The sequence below is a fragment of the Mustelus asterias genome, unplaced genomic scaffold, assembly GCF_964213995.1.
Source record: "Mustelus asterias unplaced genomic scaffold, sMusAst1.hap1.1 HAP1_SCAFFOLD_74, whole genome shotgun sequence".
NCBI lineage: Eukaryota > Metazoa > Chordata > Chondrichthyes > Carcharhiniformes > Triakidae > Mustelus > Mustelus asterias.
In genome coordinates, this window is record NW_027590134.1 from 373,659 (window position 1) to 395,641 (window position 21,983).

The following is a 21,983-nucleotide window of genomic DNA, read 5'->3' on the forward strand; positions in this document are numbered from 1 at the left end:
CATACCAATCTATATCACCACAATTCATCCAGAGGCAGCCTGACTTCACAAATGTTCTGCTAATTTTCAGAATCCAGACTAGAATTGGGTGACAGGTTCCCTACAGGTTTCTCAGCCACGTTGAAGTGGTATCTCTGGAGTATAACAGAGGGATTCGGGTCACGGTGGTTTTCCCCAGGACTACTAGCTCATCAAAGGTTTAAGTGAGGGAGATGTGGCAAGGTCAAACTTTTAAAATCACACTGAATGTCAGGGCCTCGCATGCTGTCAACAACATTACATTTGTTTTTCATCTCCTTCAATGTTGCTAACATGAAATTAGTAATGCATGCACTCTGTACACTGCGATCATAAGGTTCAGGTTTCCCAAGAAGAAACATATTTGCCTTTCATTACTGAGGAAGCTACTTGACCAATGGCGGTCGGCCTGAGAGAGGAAAAAAATGTTTTTTTATTCACTCCTCATCGCCAATGCAGGAAGCCTCCAAATCCACTTTCCCATCACCAGAAACCGTTTATTGAAAATCAAAAGGAAGAGCCGCAATCGCGACTTACAGCAAGCAAGTCTGTATCCCAGGACCAGCAGTCCGATTAAAGCCTCCGCTCAAGCAGGAAGTTTGTACTTCAAAAAGCTGACAGATTTAATGACAATCTCCCATGTCCTTTATGGCCGTCATAACACTCGTCTACACAACTCATTGAACCAGGGCTAGGCCTCTGGTTTGAATATAATGGTGGAGTGATGGGTGTGTCATGCTATTATTGAATAGATTGAGGTGATAAGCAATGCTGCACCTGATAAATCTATCACATTTCACAAGGGCAGAGCATCGCACAACACCACACCCACTCCTCAGTTTAAAGAAGGTACTTCATCTCCAACACAGGCTGTGCGCTGAGTCTTACCAACACTGTCATGAACAAGTGAATCTGCCACAATTTCAGCCTGGATGATCAGTCTTTCAAGACTGGAAAGTTGAGTCAACAATCGTGCTGCCAAGACATTCTTGATTGGAGAAATTAAGCTGCTTTGCCTCTTTTTCTAAACTATTTCAGAGGGCAGTGAGTAGTCAATCACATTTCTGTGTGATTGGATCCACATACAGGCCAGCTTGAGTCAGGACAGCAGGTTTCCTCAGCGAAAGTCACAGGTAAGATGCCTGAAGATTGAAGGGTGGCAAATGTTGTGCGTTTGTTTAAGAAGGGTTGCAGGGAAAAGCCTGGGAACTACAGGGCGGTGAGCCTCACATCTGTAGTGGGTAAGTTGTTAGAAGGTATTTTGAGAGACAGGATCTACAGGCATTTAGAGACGCAACGACTGATCGGGGACAGTCAGCGTGGTTTTGTGAGTGGAAAATCAGGTCTCTCAAATTTGATTGAGTTTTTTGAAGGGGTAACCAAGAAGGTAGATGAGGGGAGTGCAGTTGATGTTGTCGATATGGACTTTAGCAAGGTCTTTGACAAGGTACCACATGGTAGGTTGTTGCATAAGGTTAGATTTCACGGGATCCAGGGTGAGGTAGCCAAATGGAGACATAATTGGCTTGATGACAGCAGAGAGGGTGGTTGTATAGGGTTGTCTTTCAAACTGGAAGCCTATGACTAGTGATGTGCCTCAGGGATCGGTGCTGGGTCTACTGTTATTTGTCATTCATATTAATGATTTGGATGAGGCATGGTTAGTAAGTTTGCAGATGACACCAAGATTGGTGGCATAGCGGATAGTGAAGACAGTTATCTCGGATTGCAACGGGATCTTGATCAATTGGGCCAGTGGACTGACGAATGGCAGATGGAGTTTAATTTAAATAAATGCGAGGTGATGCATTCTGGTAGATCGAACCAGGGCAGGACTTACTCAGTTAATGGTAGGACGTTGGTGAGAGTTACAGAACAAAGAGATCTAGGGGCACAAGTTCATAGCTCCTTGAAAGTGGACAGAGTGGTGAAGACGACATTCGGCATGCTTGGTTTCATTAGTCAGAACATTGAATACAGGAGTTGGGATGTCTTCAAGTTGTACAAGACATTGGTAAGGCCACATTTGGAATACTGTGTACAGTTCTAGTCACCCTATTATAGAAAGTATATTAAACTAGAAAGAATGCAGAAAAGATTTACTAGGATGCTAGCGGGACTTGATGGTTTGAGTTATAAGGAGAGGCTGGATAGACTGGGACTTTTTTCTCTGGAGTGTAGAAGGCTGAGGGGTGATCTTATAGAGGTATATAAAATAGAGGTGCACAGATCAGCTACAGAGTCAATATATTTTCCCAAAGGTAGAGGAGACTAAACTGGAGGGCATAGGTTTAAGGTGAGAGGGAAGAGATACAAAAGGGTCCAGAGGGGCAATTTTTTCACACAGAGGATGGCGCGTGTCTGGAACAAGCTGCCAGAGGTAATAGTAGATGCGGGTACAATTTTGTCTTTTAAAAAGCATTGAGAGAGTTACATGAGATGGGTATAGAGGGATATGGGACAAAAAGGCGCAATTGGGACTCGCTTAGGGGTTACAAAAATGGGGCTGCATGGACAAGTTGGGCCGAAGCGCCTGTTTGCATGCTGTAAATCTCTATGACTCTATAAAGGGCCTTAGCGAAACAAATTGGTTTTGACGAACTATACAAACTGCCACAGTGAGATCAAGGCATGTTTCATGGTGTTCTAAAGCTCCGATCCCGCAAGGGCGCCTTTAACACTGGTTTACGCAAGCACCTGAGTGGACCCAGTAATATCCCAATAAACTGCGTGGTGAGTGCAGCCAAGCTGCTGTCCCCGTGCGTGGTGAGTACAGTCGAGCTGGGAAGTATCCAAAAGGATCTCCAGATCCCAAAATTCCCAAACTCTGAGATTTCCCTCTCCTCATACCTGGGTCTGGTGTAGACTTAAAGACAGGAATATTATCAGTCAATAACTCCATTATCAGTGCAGCGTGTGATTCCTTGTCTGCTGGAAGATTATCTGGACAGAACCTGCTCTTTTACCATCATTTGTCAATATATCCTGAAAGTTGTGTACTGATCGGAATAATGCAAACTAATTTTGTATTCCTCCCACTTACCCCATGTTCTTGTCCAGTGAAAATCCTCTCGTATGTTAACGTTAAGCTGACTCCATCCACTCCTCCTTCCATCGCCTGCACTAGTCTGTCCCGGTAGAATTTTGTCAATTGGAACAACTGGTCATCATCACAGTTTGTCAGGAACTGAGGGATTGTGGAGTTTGGATCTGTGAACACAAATGGAGAAAAATAAACACGTCAATGAGTTTCTATCCATGTTGTTACACTTCACTTTACAAGAGCAACTGAAGCCCCCTGTGAACCGTATTATCAAACACCTTCTGGGAACACAGAAACATTCAGTGAAAGCTTATTTGACCTTATCCCAAGAACGAACTTAGCTCCAAATCCATGAACATCCACTGTTAATAAGAACATAAGAACACAAGAAATAGGAGCAGGAGTAGGCCATCTAGCCCCTCGAGCCTGCCCCGCCATTCAATAAGATCATGGCTGATCTGACGTGGATCAGTACCACTTACCCGCCTGATCCCTATAACCCCTAATTCCCTTACCGATCAGGAATCCATCTATCCGTGATTTAAACATATTCAACGAGGTAGCCTCCACCACTTCAGTGGGCAGAGAATTCCAGAGATTCACCACCCTCTGAGAGAAGAAGTTCCTCCTCAACTCTGTCCTAAACTGACCCCCCTTTATTTTGAGGCTGTGTCCTCTAGTTCTAGCTACCTTTCAAAGTGGAAAGAATCTCTCCACCTCTACCCTATCCAGCCCCTTTTGTGCAAACGGACCTGGGGGTCCTTGTGCATGAGACGCAAAAACCTAGCCTGCAGGTGCAACAGGTGATCAAGGCGGCAAATGGGATATTGGCCTATATCGCAAGGGGATAGAATATAAAAGCAGAGATGTCTTGCTGCATCTGTACAGGGCATTGGTGAGGCCGCAGCTGGAATACTGTGTGCAGTATTGGTCCGCTTATTTGCGGAAGGATATATTGGCCTTGGAGGGAGTGCAGAGAAGGTTCACCAGGTTGATCCCAGAGATGAGGGGTGTTGATTATGAGGAGAGACTGTGCAGATTGGGTTTGTACTCGTTGGAATTTAGAAGGCTGAGGCGGGATCTTACAGAGACCTATAATCTGACACAGGTAAAGCATTCAAATCGATCATTAAGAAGGTTATACCTGGACACTCAGAGAAACTCAAGGAAATCTGGAAGAGTCAGCATGAAAAGGGAAATCGTGCTGAACTAATTTGCTGGAGTTCTTTGAAGGATCAGTGACACAGTGGATAAAGAGGAGCCTGTAGACATGCTGCACTTGGATTCCAGAGGCCATTTGAGGAGGTGCCACATCAAAGTTTTGTGGAAAATAAAAGTTGACAGTGCAGGGAGTAACATAATAGTATTGATAGAAGATTGGCTGGCTGGTAGAAAACAGAGTATTGATGAATGGGTGCTGTATCCGATTGGCCGGCTGGGACCAGTGGAAAGTTGCAAGCGTCTATGCTGTGGCATCAACTTGTTACAATTTTTATGAATGAAATAGACGAGAGAAGCGAAGGCATCAAGGTTAAATTTACAAATGATACAAACATCGGTAGAACAGGGTCTTGTGAAGAGGATATAAGGAGGTTGTGCATAGGTGAGTAAGTAAAACTGACAGATGGAGTATTATGTGGGAGAATGTGAATCTGTTTGCTTTGGCAGGGAGGATAAAAGAAACAGTATTACTAAACAGGAGAATGGCTGCAGGATTCTGATGCATTTGGATTTGGATTTTCTCGTGCATGAGTCAGAAAAAAATAATTTGCAGGTACAGCAAGTCATTGAAAGGCGAATGGGATATCGTCCGTTATTTTGAGGGGACTTGGAGAAAAGGATATTATGCTTCAGATTTACAGGGAATTGGGAAGACCACATCTCAAATGGCTGATGAACAGCGGATGGAGTTTAATTCAGATAAATGCGAGGCGGTGCATTTTGGTAGATCGAACCAGGGCAGGACTTACTCAGTTAATGATAGGGCGTTGGTGAGAGTGACAGAACAAAGGGATCTTGGGGAACAGGTTCATAGCTCCTTGACAGTGGAGTCACAGGTGGACAGAATGGTGAAGGCGGCATTCAGCATGTTTGGTTTCATTGGTCAGAACATTGAATACAGGAGTTGGGATGTCTTGTTGAAGTTGTACAAGACATTGGTGAGGCCACACTTGGAATACTGTGTGCAGTTCTGGTCACCCTATTATAGAAAGGATATTATTAAACAAGAAAGAGTGCAGAAAAGATTATTTACTAGGATGCTACTGGGACTTGATGGTTTGAGGTTTAAGGCCAGGTTGCATAGACTGGGACTGTTTTCCCTGGAGCGTAGGAGGCTTAGGGGACATCTTATAGAGTCTGTAAATTAATGAGGGGCAACTTTTCCCAAATGTGGGGGGATCTAAAACTCGAGGGCATAGGTTTAGGGTGAGAGGGGAGAGATACAATTTTTTCCACAGAGAGTAGTGAGTGTCTGGAACAAGCTGCCAGAGATGGGAGTGGAGTCAGATACAATTGTGTCTTTTAAAAAGCATTTAGAAGTTATATGGGTAAGATGTGTATGGAAGGATATGGGCCAAACGCAGGCAATTGGGACTAGCTTACAGGTTAACAAAAAAGGGTGGCATGGACAAGTTGGGCCGAAGGGCCTCTTTCCATTCTGTAAACCTCTATGACTCTATCAATATTGTGCCCAGTTAATGAGCTCATTATGTAACAAAGATATTAGTGCATTAGATGCTATTGAGAGGAAGTTAACTGGACTGATACCCAGAAGAAGCGGGTTATCTTATGAGGAAACGCGAGAAAGACTGGGCTTGTTTCTTCCAGAGTCTAGAAAAGAGAGCAGTGACTTGGTTGAAGCCTATAAAATCTGGTATTGACACCGAGGACATGGAAAGGATGTTTCCCCTTGTGGGTAAGTCCAGAACAAGGGGACACTATTTTAAAACAAAGTTGTCTTTTTAGGTCAGAGATGATGAGATTTTTTCTTCTTTCAGAGGGCTGTTGATTTCGAAACACAAATAGATCCGTGATGGTCCTATTGAATGGCAGAAGCGCTGAAGGGGCCGAATAGCCGACTTCTGCTCCTATTCCATATGTTCGTATCAATTATTTGTTCTCACTTTTCCACTTATCTTTCTATTGTCCTTGATGGGTTCATGGTACAGACGTTAGGGCCCTTTCTTCTGAAGCCGAGGATGAGAAACCCCACTCCTGTTCCAGCCTTGCAGTTTCACATTGACCAGCCTCTTATTCCCCTCCTGACCTGACCCAGCACAGAACAATCCAGATATCACTCACTCAGGCTTTGTTTTTCACTCCAGTGCGTCAGTTTTAACAGCTCCTCTATGAACATCTTTCCATCTGTGTCACTACTTCAAAACATGCATCTTTTCTGGTCTTTCCTCCTTCTCAAAGACGATCCCATCAGTTCCAGGATATTCTTTCCTCTGGTACGAGGGAGCTAATTTACCATTTGTGATGTGCCAGGGCTGTAGAAGAATCTGTCTATTCCCCTGACAACAGAATCTCCAACCACTATCACTCTTATTTCTGTGGCCCACGTCACACTGTTGCTCAGGAACACTCTGCTTGAGTCACCCTTACAATGCCCACTTCCAGTTGCCGATTGGACAGTCTGAGTACGTCGGGGCTCCCTCCACCTGTAAATGTGATCTCACTCTAGATCAGGCTTGTTCACCTTTACAACTTGAGGACATATATACATTTTTAATCACTCAAGAGGCCAAATCTTGGAGAGATAACGGGAGAAAGGTCCTGATTGTTTTGTCTGAGACAGTGGGGATGAGTGTGATTACATACGTTCAGTCTCAATTTTCTCTCTCACTCTCACCACCCCACACAGATACATGGTCACTCTTTCTCCCACACACCCTCATTCATTCACACATCCCTTTAGTCACTGTTCTCACGAAAATGACAAACATTCTGCATTAAGCCCCGATTCGATTTTACCCGACTAGACTTCACCCACCCCAGCCCTGCCACGCCTGTTCCCTCCCACCGGACTGCAGCCTCACTGCACTTTGCCCCACCCAGAGATACCTTTGCTCCTTTTTCACACCAGCCTTCAGCACGCTGTTCACTGCGTCACCAATCATGGATTGTTTCTCCTATTAACACTCGCTAGTCAGCCAATCAGCAGCAACGGGAGAGAGAAACAATCTCTGATTGGAGGAGCAGCTCCAAGCAGAATCTTGAATTCGAACCCAGCTGTTTGACAACAATTTGAAAACTGCCTCCGGGGCCGCGTAGAGGAGCTTCACAAGTCACACCCGGCCCCTGGGCTGAACTTTGGATAAACCCGCTCGAGATGGTGACTCACTCCCACTTTCTACTCAGTCCCTGTCCTGTTCCCTCTTCCTGTGTGAGCAGCAGACAAGACAGGAATTATATTTGTATTGTTTTGTGATCCTACCTGTGTCCATTCCCATTCTTTTTGAAGATGTTGAACATTCTCCCCTGTTTGAACCTTCAGCCATGATATTGACAGACGTTCCCTGATTCTGAGACTCTGTAATGAGGATAATATCAATGTCAGGATCAGATGTAAATATTAAAATCAGAAGCAGAGCGTTGAGATCTTCACTGATATGTAAAATATATTTCAGAATATTACAATTGCACATGTTACCACGATATTAGTGGCAGCTGTTTCACAAAATACCAGTCACCCACATCAGGTCCCTTGAAAAATCCATCCTTTATCCATGCAATCCTCTGCCCCATTTCCAGTTCCCACTTCCCTCTCCAAAGTTATTGAACATGTTGTTACCTCCCAAATCCAGCACCATTTTTGCAGGAGCTCCATACAGTTAAGTTTGCACCCTGCCGCTGCTGTTAAAATCACAAATACTATCCTATCCGACTCTGACAAAAGTCAATGAAGTATCTTCATTCACCCGTCTGCAACCTTTAACGTGCTTGACCATGTCATCCTTCTCAACTCCTGCCTCTTGTCGTGCAGCTGAGTGGAAATGCATCAAAGGCCCCGGTTCAATTCTTCTCTATTCCTTTCCATCCAGAGAATCAGTGACATTGCTTTCTCTTGCCACTCCCACACCATTATCTCCATCATTGGCCCTCTTCTATTTCTCATCAACATGCTGCCCCTCGGTAACCTGGCAGCAGGTTCAACATGAAAACTGCTGATATCCAGCTCCACATTCTCACTGCTCTGAAACTCTGCTTCCTGAATCCTGACTAACTCACACCACGTCCCAGTTCATTCACCTGTGTTCACCAACTCTCACTGTCTCACAGCCTGACAACACCTCAATTTTAAAATGCTCAAACTAGCTTTTCAATCTCTCCATGGCCCCTCTCTTCCTATTCATGCAGCCTACAGCAGCCCCAGAAGCCAGCGATATCTCTACCGTGCCCAATCTGACAAGTTGTGCATCTTGAGGATAATTTATCCACAATTCAGGCCAAGTCCTGAGCTCCGAAATTCCCTCCCGAAGCCTCTCGGCTGCTTTACATATCCCTCTTCTCAGATTCACCTTAAAAAGATTAACAATCTGACTAAAATTAGTCACCTGCCCAGCGACCCCTTCGAATGTTTTATGTAATTGTTTTCCTACTAAATTGTTCTCTTGTTGAGTGTTTTGGGATGTTTTGCTACGTTAAAGCTGCTATACAAATGCACGTGGCTCCATATTCTCCACTCGCGTGGATGTGTCAGTGTCTGTGTCCCTGCACCTGTATCCCTAATCAAACTCAGTTATTGTCCTCTCCTTTCTCCAATATGGAAATGGAAAAGTGATTCAGACATTTAATTTCTTCAAATTAGAATTGGAAGTTATTCAACAGCAATAGTTTACAACCAAGGTTTAAAACCAGCAATGTAAAATGCAGTTACCCGTTTCACTCTTAATCTCATACAACAACTCAGATTTCCAGTGTGTCTGATTTTGTGAAAAAATATCCCAAAGCACAGATCTGTAATACACATCTGGTCATCTGAACAGATCCGGATTTATTCCTCATCAACCCCAATGACCCGGCCTCGCCCACACCGAGCCAGCATCAGTTATTGGGTGAAGCCACATTGACTTTCAAGAGGACCCCTGAAATTTCTCAGTGCATGGAAATGGCTGCAATGCAAAAGATATCCAGAAGACCAATGGTGGTGCGGAGGAGGGGGCACTGCATCAAGTAACGAAAGAGGCAGCAAGAAGAAAGGTGAAAGCAATGGAGTGTGTCAGGTGTCGTGGGACACACTATGTGAATCATTGCAAATGCTTTCGCCACTGCAACAAAAATGGGGGTTTAGCCACGAACTGCAAAGATGCTAAGAGCAAGTCGAAGGTGGAGTAAGGAAATTCAAATTTGAAAATGCATGAGTCAGCTAGACATCAACTGGGAAAATCAGAACAGACACAGAAGCAAAGGATTCCATATAATTCCATAGGATTTCGGGGAGCAATGGAGAAGGACAAGAGCGGCCCTTGGTTCAGGACGAGAGCCAAATACATACAAATTAGACAGGATCAGGGGAATTTGGTTTGGGAGCGGCAATCTGACGGCAAGTCCAGGTCTGGCATGTGGGCAGCTTTTAAAGGCCAGTTAACCGAATTGCAGAACATGCATGACCCATAAAAATGAAGGTTAGAAATAGCAGAATTCGGGAACAATGGACGACAAGGAAAATAGGAAGGAACTTAAACGCCAAATTAGGAGGGCTAAAAGAGACCATGAAACGTTATTAGCAAACAGGGAGATGGAGAATCCCAAGGCTTTTATGCATGTATTCGGAGCAAGAGGGTAGTTCAAGAAAGAATAGGCCCACTCAAGGACAATGGAGGAAAGTTATACATGGAACCACAGGACGGCGGCGAAATCCTTAATGAGTACGATGTATCGGTATTCATGAAGGAGATGGACATGGAGGATGTTGAGGCCAAAGATAGGTGTGTGAACACTCTAGATAATGTCAATATATCGAAGGAGGTAGTGATAGATTTCCTAAATTAAATTAAGATGGACAAGTCCCCGGGGCCAGATGGGATCGAGCTCAGTTTACTGTGGGAGGAAAGAGATAGGGGAGTAAAAATATATCTTCACATCCTTTTTAACCACAGGTGAGGTTCCAGAGGACTGGAGAATAGCTATTGTTGATCCCTTGTTTCAGGAAGAAAGCAGGGATAATCCAGGAAATCAAAGGCTGGTGAGCCTAACGCCTGTGGTGGAGAAGCTTTTGGTGAGGATTTGTGCACATTTGGAAGAAATTGACTAGCTTGTGTCAGGCAGCATGGTTTTGTAGGGGAAAGTCATGTCTCACCAACTTGATTGAGTTTTTTCAAGAGGTGACAAAGATAATTGATGAGGGAAGGGCTGTGGATGTAGTTTATATGGACTGTAGTAAGGCGTTTGACAAGATCCCACAGGACAGACTGGAAATCACAAGGAATCGGGTGGGCTGGCTGGATGGAAACAGAACTGGCTTGGTGACAGAAGACAGACGGCAGGATGTTATGCTGCGCTCGTCCCAAAACCGTAAAATCCAACCCAAGGTCAACGGACCTTTCCATGGTCCACCCCTCGGCTTTCCGATTCCCATGGTGGGCGGAACGGGAAAATTCACCCCAGGGAACAGCAGGGAAAGGGTATTTTTTTCAGAATGGTGACCTGTAGCTCGAAGTGTTCTGCAAGGATCAGTGCTGGGACCTATTTTATTTGGAGGAAAACGTGGGTGGTCTGATTAGTAAGTTTGCGGGTGACACGAAGATTGGTGGAGATGCTAATAGCGTTGAGTTTACAACAGGATATAGATAGATTGGAAATTTGGGCACAGAAATGGCAAATGAAATTTAATGTGGAGAAATGTGAGTCAATGCATCTTGGAGGATCAAATTTATGTGTGAATTGTACTGTAAATGGCAGAGCCCTTTGGAACATTAAGACACAGAGGGATCTGGGCGTGCAGGTCCACATTTCCCTATAAGTGGCAGTTGACTAAGGTGATTAAGAAGGCCTATGGCCAGGACATTGAGTACAAGCGTTGGAAAATCATGTTGCAGCGATATAAAACCTTGGTTAGGCCGCATTTGGAGTATTGCACACAGTTCTGGTCTCCACTACCAGAAGAATGTGGAAGCTTTGGAGAGCTCAAATACGGTTCACCAGGATGTTGCCTGGTCTCAAGGGTGTTGGCTATGGCGAGAGGTTGAATAAACGAGGATTGTGTTCACTGGACACCCGGGGGCTGAGTGGAGATTTGATAGAGGTTTAGAAAGTTATGAGATGTATAGACCCGGTGCATATCATTCGGCATGTTTTCACAGGGTGCAAGTGTCAATAAAAGGATTCAAGGTGAGATGGGCTGAGTTTAAGAGAGATGTGCAGGGGAATTTTTCATGCAGAGAGTGGTTGGTGCCTGGAACATGCTGCCTGAGGAGGTGGCTGACACAGGCACATTAGCAACATATAAGAGGCATCTGGATAGGTACTTGAACAGAGAGGGAATAGAGGGATACAGACCGAGTAAGGGCAGAAGGGCTTTAAGTTCAGTTAGCGCATCATGATCGGCACAGTCTTGGAGGGTCGAATGGCCTGTTCTTGTGTTGTACTTTTCTTTGCTCTAGGAGCACTCTTACAACATGTTTAATGTGAGTGAGGGGTGTGAAACCTATCTGAGCAATACTGGAGTTAGTGGAAAACAAACGAAGATGGTGATGGACATGGGAGCCTCTGTGTCTGTAATCCCTGAAAGGACCAACAAGACAACTTGAGACTCTAACCAGGCGCCAGCCCTTACTCAGACTGGGATCAAACTTCAGATGTACACCGGAGAGACCATACCATTGCTTCAGGTGTTAGAAATGGACATTGCACATAACAGAAAAGAAGCAAGGACACATGTCAGAAGAACATAAGAAATAGGAGCAGGAGTAGGCCATCTAGCCCCTCAAGCCTGCCCCGCCATTCAATAAGATCATGGCTGATCTGATAGTGGTTCAGTTCCACTTACCCGCCCGCTCCCCATAACCCTTAATTCCCATATTGATCAGAAATCTATCTACCTGTGACTTAAACATATTTAACGAGGTAGCCTCCACTGCTTCAATGGGCGGAGAATTCCAGATATTCACTACCCTCTGAGAGAAGAAGTTCCTCCTCAACTCTGTCCTAAACTGACTCCCCCTTATTTTGAGGCTGCGTCCTCTAGTTTTTGTGGTAAAAGGGAAGGAGCCTTATCTATAGGGCATGGCTGGCTCAGTGAAGTTCGGTAGAACTGGGATAAAATAAAGCACACAAAGGTGAGAGAGGATGTCATTCAGAAATATCCTGAGATTTTCCAGATGAACTGGGCACATTGCGTGGCACTATAGTTAAGTTGCTCATTGGTCCACAGGCTATCCGCGCTTTTTCAAGTGCAGGACAGTGCCCTACACCATGAAAGGTAAAGTGGGGGAGGAGTTTGATTCCAAGCCTTTGCAGCCACTCGATGAGTCTATTCGGTTGGGGAGCATTAAATATCCCTGTTCATAAAAATGATGATACTGTGCATACACGTGATTACCTGGAGGCCTGGAGTTTCTGTTTTCAAGCCATGCTGGGAGAAATGGATAATCTGTGACAAGATTTTCCCCATGTACTCGTTCATTTTCATGACATCTAATTACAGGGAAAACTGAGGAGGAGCACCTCAGCACCCTGAATCAAGTGTTAGAGGTCTTCAGAGGCAGCATTGCATCAGAGGCACAGCGTGGGAATTTTCTAGACACAAAGTGTGGAATATCTAGACCACAAAATCATAGTGCAGCGTTCATCATTTGTGGAGGAAAAAGCTCCAGATTCCAATCATGTGTCCGGGCTCAGGTAATTTTTGGGTTTAGTTTACTCTTTTCCAAGGAAAATAACCACAATCTATTTAATCTCTCCTCATAGCAAGTTTTCTAGCCCTGGCAACATTCCTTTAAACCTCCTCTACATTCATTCCAGAGCAATTACGTTCTTACTGTAATATGGTGACAAGAACTACACAACTATATTTCAGTTGTGGCCTCATCAGTACTTTGTCCAATTCCAACATTACATCCTTACTTTTGTATTCTATACCTCTGGCAATGAAGGAGAACATTTTCTATGCCTTCCTTACAACCTCGTCTACTTGAACTGCTGCATTTAGGCTCCAGTGTACTTGTACACCATGATCATTCACCTCATCTACTCCTCTTAATATATTCCCATTTATTTGTGTAATCTCTAAAACTGATTTACCTCCCTAATTGCATTTTAAAATGCGTCTGCCACTTCACCGCCTACTCCACCAAGCCATCTATATCATTTCGAAATTATAGCTACCCTCTACACTATTCACTCCTCGGCCAATATTTTTGCCATCTGTAAATTTCCAAATCGATCCGCCACGTTCATTTCCACATCGTTAATCTGTAACACAAACTGTAAGGGGTCGCAAAAGCGAGCAGTGTGGAACGTTTTATCCAGTTTGCCACATTACACTGTACCCATGGGTTTAAACACTTTTCACCGATCTGCCATATGAGACCTTGTCAAACGCCTGGCGAAGTTCGATGTACACAACATACACAGCACTACCCCTTCTTGTCATGTCCTCAAAGAATTCAATGAAATTCGTGAGGCAAGATCTTCCTTTGACAAATGCCAGGGGGACGGGTGGTCAGGGGGATGGTCAGCGGAAGGCTTGGATAGGAGGTGTTCAGTGTTCAGTGTGGTGTTGTCAGATGGTGAAAAAAGTTGCTATGGGTTGTCATATTTTAAATGGCTTCGTTACTTGGTGGAGATCAGTCAGATTGTCAGCCGCGTCAGTCAGTAGGGCAGTCAGGACTTTGGTGGGTGCTCAGTGGGGAGGCGGGCTGCAATGGGATGTTCAGATGGTCTGGATGATCAGTGGGTATAGTGGTCAGTAGTGAATGGAGCTCACTGGCATTTAGTCAGCGACGAGTTGACTAGGGGGTAATTAAATGTGTAGTCCTGAGGAAGGGAGGTGGGGTTTACTCGAGGGGCTCATAATAGCTCACGTGGTAGCGTCTGGGTAGGCGGGCGTGGTCTGGTGGGGTCACACGGAAGACACAGTCAGAGGTGCTCTGTAGATCAGGTGGTTTTCCGTGGGATCCCGTGGAATGTTGGTGGTGGTGAAGTCGGGACAGGGGGAGGGCAACTGATGTTATGTGGGTTTGGCCAGAGGGGATCGAGGGGAGTTTGGCCAGAGGGGATCGAAGGGACAGTCAAAATGTTCGGAAGTTAGATGTGGAATAACATAGAGCGTCATGGTGGTAAGTTAGGATGCCATGTATTGCCAATGAGTAGTCAGATAGGAGGGTGGGAGTTTCAAGAAGGCAGTCCGTTGTTCCTATTGGGTTATTCGATATTGATGGGTGGTCTGTGGATCTATCGATCTATCGATCACCATGTTATCGATAGATGCCTCAGTAATATAGTTAGATCTCAGTTTGAAGTGGATTTAATTCTTCTAAATTTGTCGAAGTGATGACTACTTAAGGCAGTCTGAACAATCGGAAGTTCGTAATTTACATCACACTGTCTGGTGGTTCCATCACAGGGCGATGGCTCAATAAAAGATTGAACTTCTCGGGCAATTGTCACACAAGTTTTACCGGGGGAACTCTGCGCCGTGGCCGTGGTGTCCCAGCATATTTTCTTTTGGGGTTCTGCCCAATTCGGATATCTCAGAGCCCGAAAAGTATGAGCCCGAATTGAATGAAGATAACCTAAAACACTGGTTCAGCCTTAAGCCGGAAGAAAGAGTTGAACATTGGACACGTAGTAAAGAAAGAACATAACCGGTTCAGAGAGGCGAAGAAAATGTTGATAAAAATGGTCCCAGAAATGGCGATCTTCAGTTACATTGGTAAGTATAGCAACATGGAGAACAGCATTGAGAAATGTTTTCAATAGATGTTTAAAGTTCTGAGCGGTTTAGACGAAGTAAAGAGAAACTGTAACTATTGCTGGAAGAATTAAAAATCTTTGTCTCAATTTCGCCGATATCTTCCAAAGAAAACAACTCGATTTGCAGGAAGCAGGGTGACAAGGAAGGCGGGATATTTGGGCTCGATGGATTGATCTTGCACTGTCCGGCACAGGCTCGCTGACGTTCTTCAGTGCTGTTAACCATTCAATAAATCTACTGGACCACTCTGTAAAATGCCACAAAGGCTCATGTTTCTTAAATCTCTGTAATAGTTGTCAGTCTATTCTGGGTTCTTACCTTATGCTGCGGTTCTTGAATCTGGTTCCAGAGAGTCCGGATAAATTAGTGTACTGGTTACAGCAGATTATCGAACACACCCTGCGTAAAGATTAATTACATATTACAGTCATAAACAAGACCTTCAGCCTGATCAGCACAAACTAGTAACACATTGTAATTTTATTTAGAGCTGGATCCGAATTAAATGGCGTATCATTTTAATTGAATTATTCTGATTATTCACTGATCAGTTTTGACAAGGGTGTTCATTTTGTTCCCTGTTGATAGTGATTACATTTCCCCTGCTCTTTTAGACACACAGAGCAACAGTCTACATTTATTGGCTGTGATGTTTTTTTTCTCTTTTTATTACCTACTGTGTAACGTCTTTATTATTGGACTATAAACTTTCAAAGAGAGCAAAGTTCAAAGTTCAAACATGGTTGCTTTATGGGGTTCAGACACCAGGGGATAGAAAACACTGAGCTCGACCGCTGAAATATATTTGTTTTCAATGGCGACATTTTCACTCCATTTTGCTGCAATTCTATCCGTGTAAATGCTATTTATTGATATTGTTGATGCATTAATCTCGGGACCCAGGCTTCTATCATATTCCACTGCCCTGAACTTGTGCATTTTCCATCATAGATTATTCTCCCAGCAACAGTAGATTAATGCGGAGAATGTCTTAGAATGGTCTCCAGTTGGTTATCTGCGCTTTTTTTTTGTTTACAGCCTGAGATGTGATCAGAAATATAGCACCTAATCAGCCTCAATATTTGATAATTGGCTTTGTCTGCTGGTTTCTTTTTTTGGAATGGAATCACTCAGTGTGTGTCACATGAGAGAACAGATCCACCAGAGGGAGTGGCAGTATTATCGCAGGAGAGTTGCTGGGAGCCCTCAGAATTGAACTTCTCGGGCAATGTCGTGCAACCCTGACTAAAGGACCTCTGGCCTGTTGTAGGGGCATCTTTGGATACCTCACAGTTAGGATGTGAGGCCCCACACTGCATGCCAGACTTGACATGCTCAGACCTAGGAGGTTACGATGAAAATTTATGAAACTTTGTTTCGGCTTGAAGTAGGAATATTGAGTGAAGCTGTGAGGTTCACAGAGAATAAAAAAAAATAGGAAAATCATCCATGGATAAAGTAACTCAGTTGCATGATTACTGTCAGCACATGTAAAAGAGGGGTCGACAGAAGGTTTCGCGAGATGTTACAAACACTGAACAGTTTAATATTAACTACAGATAAACTGTTATCATTGCTAGAATGATTGGGAAGCGTTTATATCCCATTTCACCTTGTTTAAACATAAACGAAGAAGTATTGAAGGAAAGGATGAGGGGGTACATGGACAAATAGGGGACAGAGGGACTGGCTGGATTATTCTTACGGAGAGCTAACACCGGCACACTGACCTCCTTGAACTTTCTAACCTATGAATCAATGGAACTACTGCACCAAAACTCGAGATTGTTCAGATTCCCTACATTAAAACAATGTAAAGGTGGTCACAATATTCTGGGCTCTTACCTTGAGCAGCCGTTCCCGCTCCTGGTTCCAGAAAGTCTGAACAAATTAGTATATTGGATTCAACCGTTTATCAAACACACCCTGGGTAAAGATCAGTTACACACAGTCATAAATACGACCTTCAGCCTGATCAGTGCAACTCCTCACCACACCTTTCTCTTAATGCCAGCTGGGTCTGAATTAAACAGTATAATCTTACTGAATCATTTCAATAAATCCGGAATCAATTTAAACGAAGTCATTCGTTCTGTGTGCCTGAATAACAGAGAGTATTTTCCACAGAATCTTTAAGACCCACAGATAAATAGTCAGCAGTTGTTAGATGTTATTATCCACTGTATCACTTATCTATTATTTAATGAGGCAACTCTAGAGAGAACAAGGTTCAAAGAACAATGTACATTTATTGGGTTCAGACGGCCGATGATAGGAAAAACTAAACTCTCGTTTTGAAACATACTTGCTTTCAATCACCAAATTTAAGCGATGTTCAAAATAACGGACATTTTCAGCATTAACTACAGTGAATCTGTTTCAATTGGTGACAGGATTCAGAAACTTCTTATCCAATTTCACAGAGGGCTTCAAATGGCAAGGAATAAGGACTGCACCAGAAAGTCAAATATTTCACAATGTCGCTACGTTAAAATTTGATAATGGTTGCCACACAGCAGAGTCATAAACATGAACTTCAGCTTGCTCAGTACAATTCCTCATCACATTTTTCCCTAATTTAGTGCTGGGTCTGAATCACTCATATTTTCATTTATATGAACTTATTCTGATAACTCACTGATCAAATTAAACAAAATCAGTCATTTTGCGTGCCTGTTGACAGTGATACCTCCCCCGGCACTTTCAGCCCGACAGAGAAACAGTATGCACTTGTTAGATTTGATGTTTTCCTTATTTTATTACTCACTATATAATGTCTTTATTATTTGGCTATAAACGTCCAGAGAGAGCAATGTGCAAAGAGCATTGTTCCTTTATTGGGTTCAAACATCAGAAGGGAGGAAATATGTTGAAATACCTGTTAAAAAAAACTTTGCTTTTAACCATTAGATTTTTCATTCTATTTTGCTCCAATTCTATCTCCATAAACGGAATGTATTTGCATCTTGGCTCGATTTATCTCGGTATCATGTTTCTATCATATTACCTCATTTATACAGTCTTGAATATGTGCAGTTTCCTTCATAAATTATTTTACCAACTAACAGTAGAGTAATGATTGGAATACCCTGGAGATGGCCCCTATTTCGTTACATGCGATATTTCTGTTTGTTAAGCCTTAGCCATGAACAGTAATATTGCAAGTAGTTAATTTCAATATTTTGTTATTATTCTTGTCTGCCGCCTACACGTTTTGGAATGAAATTACTCAATATCTATCCCAGCAGAGCGCAAATCCACCAGAGACTTGAGAGGGAATACACCAAAATTGAACATCCCGGGATATTAGCCTGGAATGCTCATCCGAGCACCTCTGGGCCCAGGTGAGGACATCTTCAGATGACTCCGTAGTTCTGGTGCCCCGAATGTCAGACATTATTTTCTGACCCACAATAAGTTATGATGAAATCATAATCCCTCCATGCCATACTTTCTCATAATGAGCTCCTTATAAATTACACACAAGTTCATGTTCAATTGATTTTTACCCTCTGATCATTTTAGATAAAGACATGAATTACATCGGGGCAGGACAGCGACTGCTGTCCTTGGAAGGTACTTGATAGAGTCATTGGCCAGGCTTTCAATCAATTTGGCAGGGGGATGGGAACCTATGTGACTATTCAGAGGTTGGGTCAGCAAGAACAAGTGGAAAATACAGCAGGAATAATAACAGTGAGACGCAGATAAATCAAGAGCCAGAGACAGGTAAGGGCTCAGTAAAAATTGTAGGAACGGGTCAAGAAAAGTTAAAATGCTTACCTTAAGGTGTTGTACCTGAACGCGCCGAGCATCCCAAACATCATGGAAGAATTAGCTATGCGGATAGATGATATATTTCATATTGCAGACTCAATGCTCCGAGGTGTCCAGGAATGGGAAATAAGCATTGAGGTGTAGTTGGTGTTTAGGAAGGAACGCCAGAGGAAGAGATGGTGAAGTTGCATTGTTGATTGAAGAAGTTATTGATATGATCCTGAGGAAACATATTAGCCCAGATGGAGGGATATAGCTTGGGTAGATAGGATGAAATGTTTCCCCTCGTAGAGGGTTCAATAAAAATAGAGGAAATATTTTACAAAAGGAGAAGGAACTTGAGGGGGGATTTGAGAAGAACTGTTTTCATCCAGAGGGTGATGGTAATCTGGAAACTCACTGCATGAAAGGGTGGATGAGGCGGGGGAACTCGCAACATTTCGGCATTTAGACGAACGATTGAAACGCCATAGCAGAGGTGGCTGCAGGCCAACTGCTGGAAAGTGAAAAAAGAATAAATAGGTGCTTGATGGCCGGCAGAGACAAGATGGGCCAAACGGCCTCTTTCTGTGCTGTAAAGCAGCAAGAGTCTGTTACTCAATAACCCGATCCCCAACTTTCTGCCCATTTTAGTGAAGGCTTTTAATCAGCAATTCACAGACAGTCAGCTGACGAGCATTAACAAAAAGCTGCTGCCCCGATATATCTGAAAACTGCTCGACTATGGATTGACAATGTGATGCGATTTACAGTAAAACAATGCGAACCTCGGCCCGTGGAATCGCGCCGCTCTCTGGATTGAACTGACGTAAACACATAAATCCCAAGGGCACCTGGCCTGTTATTTGTTTTGCATTTAATTGCTCTAAAAACTTGCTCTAAATCCTAAATTCGCTGGTTAATAATCAGGCGGGAATATATTTCGGTTCAGGGAACGTGCAACTCCAGAATCATTGTGCTAAATTTAGTATTCAACAGGCTGGGGATAATTTCGCACCTGAACATCCGGTCAGGAATTTGCACGAATGTGAGCACTGGCAAATGTTTCACAGGAAAAGCAAAATCTTCATTTCCTGGGCTTCAACCCGATTTTTGAACTCGAATCTGGTTCCTCATTATTTTTCCTGGCCAATATTTCAAATTTCTGACCTCTGCAACTCACTTTGTCCCTTGAGCTCTCTCCAACGCCTCCCCAATTCCGCGCACTAAAGCAAAGCTCCGTTATTACATTTGAGTCAGCGATTCTTCACGAACCTAATTCCTTCTTCAGGATTGATTGAATCATGTGATCCGGGTATCGAGCTGTTAAGGGGAAAAACGAACACGCCGAATCATAGGAACATGGGATAGAAGCAGGGATATGCCCCTGCGCCCTAAGAGCCTGACCCGCCATTCAACATGGACTTAGCAGATTTGCTTATCGCCCCGACCTCACTGCCCTATCTGGCCTCCACAACGGTTGTCTCTGTTGTCGACAGGAAACCTCAGCGTTGAATAAATTCAGTGACCCAGCCCCCAGTGCTTTCGGAGAGGGGACGAATTCCACAGTCTAACTGCTCAGTGAATGTTAGAATCCAGAGCAGAATGTCCAAGGTACTTTATGATGTCAGCCTGCATCATAGGATTTGCAATTTGAATTTGGCCAAGGGAAGCATGAGATATTTCACTTCAGGTATGATTCAAATGACCCACTATGGAGCTTTTATCAAAGAATAACAGATAGAATGAAAATTAGCAATATTTTTTACAAATTACAAGCAAGAAAAAAACACCCATGATATTTAATAAAACATAACATCTGAATACACTGTTCGAACACAACATATCTCCTTATAACAATGGATATTGCCCCAAGTGCAGCACAGAAAATAAGAATGCTCATGTGCTTTCGCAGCTCAGAAATTAGTGTTTTGGATACAATTGAAACTCTGAGTTCCCAGATGTGTAAATTCCAGCAGACCTCGTGGTGGAGGGAAAACCACTGCTGGCCTCTCGCGTTTATGATGTGGATCCGTTGTCGTGGCGTCTGCATGGTCCCCCCAATGTACCATGCCTCGGGACATCCTTTCCTGCAGCGGATCAGGTAGACAACGTTGGCCGAGTTGCAAGTGTGTGTACCGTGTATCGTCGCCCACTACTTCCCTGGAGCGAAGAAGCTACGACATCTTCTCCGGAGCCTTCAACATGTCATTGATGAAGACGAACATCTCCCCACACCCCCACGTCTTGCCTTCAAACAACCTCAAACAGACCATTGTCCGCAGCAAACTACGCAGCCTTCAGGAGAACAGTAAACACAACACCACACAACCCTGCCACAGCAACCTGTGCAAGACGTGTCGAATGCCATCATCTCACGTGAGAACACCATCCACCAGGTACATGGTACATACACTTGCAACTCGGCCAACGTTGTCTACCTGATACGCTGCAGGAAAGGATGTCCCGGGGCATGGTACATTGGGGAGACCATGCAGACGCTACGACAACGGATGAATGAACACCGCTCGACAATCACCAGGCAGGAGTGTTCTCTTCCTGTTGGGGAACACTTCAGCGGTCACGGGCATTCGGCCTCTGATCTTCGGGTAAGCGTTCTCCAAGGCGGCCTTCACGACACACGACAGCGCAGAGTCGCTGAGCAGAGACTGATAGCCAAGTTCCGCACACATGCAGATGGCCTCAACCGGGATCTTGGGTTCATGTCACACTATCTGTAACCCCCACGACTTGCCTGGGCTTGCAAAATCTCACTAACTGTCCATGCTGGAGACAATACACATCTCTTTAACCTGTGGTTAACGCTCTCTCCACTCACATTGTCTCTACCTTTAAGACTTGATTACCTGTTAAGACTCGCATTCCAACCATTTGTTTGTAAATTGAGTTTGTGTCTTTATATGCCTTTATTTTCCCATCAAATGCGCATCCAATTCAATCCTGGAATTATTCCACCCCCCCCCCCCTCCTGGAAGTCTATTTTCTGTGCTATAACACCCAAATCCACAGAAACAAAAACTTCCTTGGCACATGGCTGTCCGCATCAGTTCTGGCAAACAGAGACCCACATGCTGCACCGGGGTCCGAAACATACACGGAGATGGAGAGGAGAACGCCAATGTAGAGGTGGGTACAATTTTGTCTTTTAAAAAGCATTTAGATAGTTTCATTGGTACGATGGGTAGAGATGGGTATGGGCCAAATGCGGGAGATTAGCTTAGG

The 21,983-nt window shown here is 44.0% G+C and overlaps 1 protein-coding gene across 1 annotated transcript in view; it reads right to left on the reverse strand.

The window, feature by feature from the left end:
• The window catches only part of LOC144483491 (uncharacterized), a 37,246-nt gene extending 18,438 nt beyond the window's left edge, over positions 1 to 18,808 (reverse strand). Inside the window, exons 1-6 of the mRNA XM_078202184.1 lie at positions 18,768 to 18,808; positions 17,290 to 17,358; positions 15,303 to 15,383; positions 14,689 to 14,820; positions 7,503 to 7,672; positions 3,062 to 3,228 (exon numbers count right to left, since the gene is read on the reverse strand). Coding sequence (XP_078058310.1) covers positions 3,062 to 3,228; positions 7,503 to 7,672; positions 14,689 to 14,820; positions 15,303 to 15,383; positions 17,290 to 17,358; positions 18,768 to 18,808 — 660 coding nt within the window. The remainder of the gene's footprint in view (positions 1 to 3,061; positions 3,229 to 7,502; positions 7,673 to 14,688; positions 14,821 to 15,302; positions 15,384 to 17,289; positions 17,359 to 18,767) is intronic.
• Between the last annotated feature and the right edge of the window lie 3,175 nt (positions 18,809 to 21,983).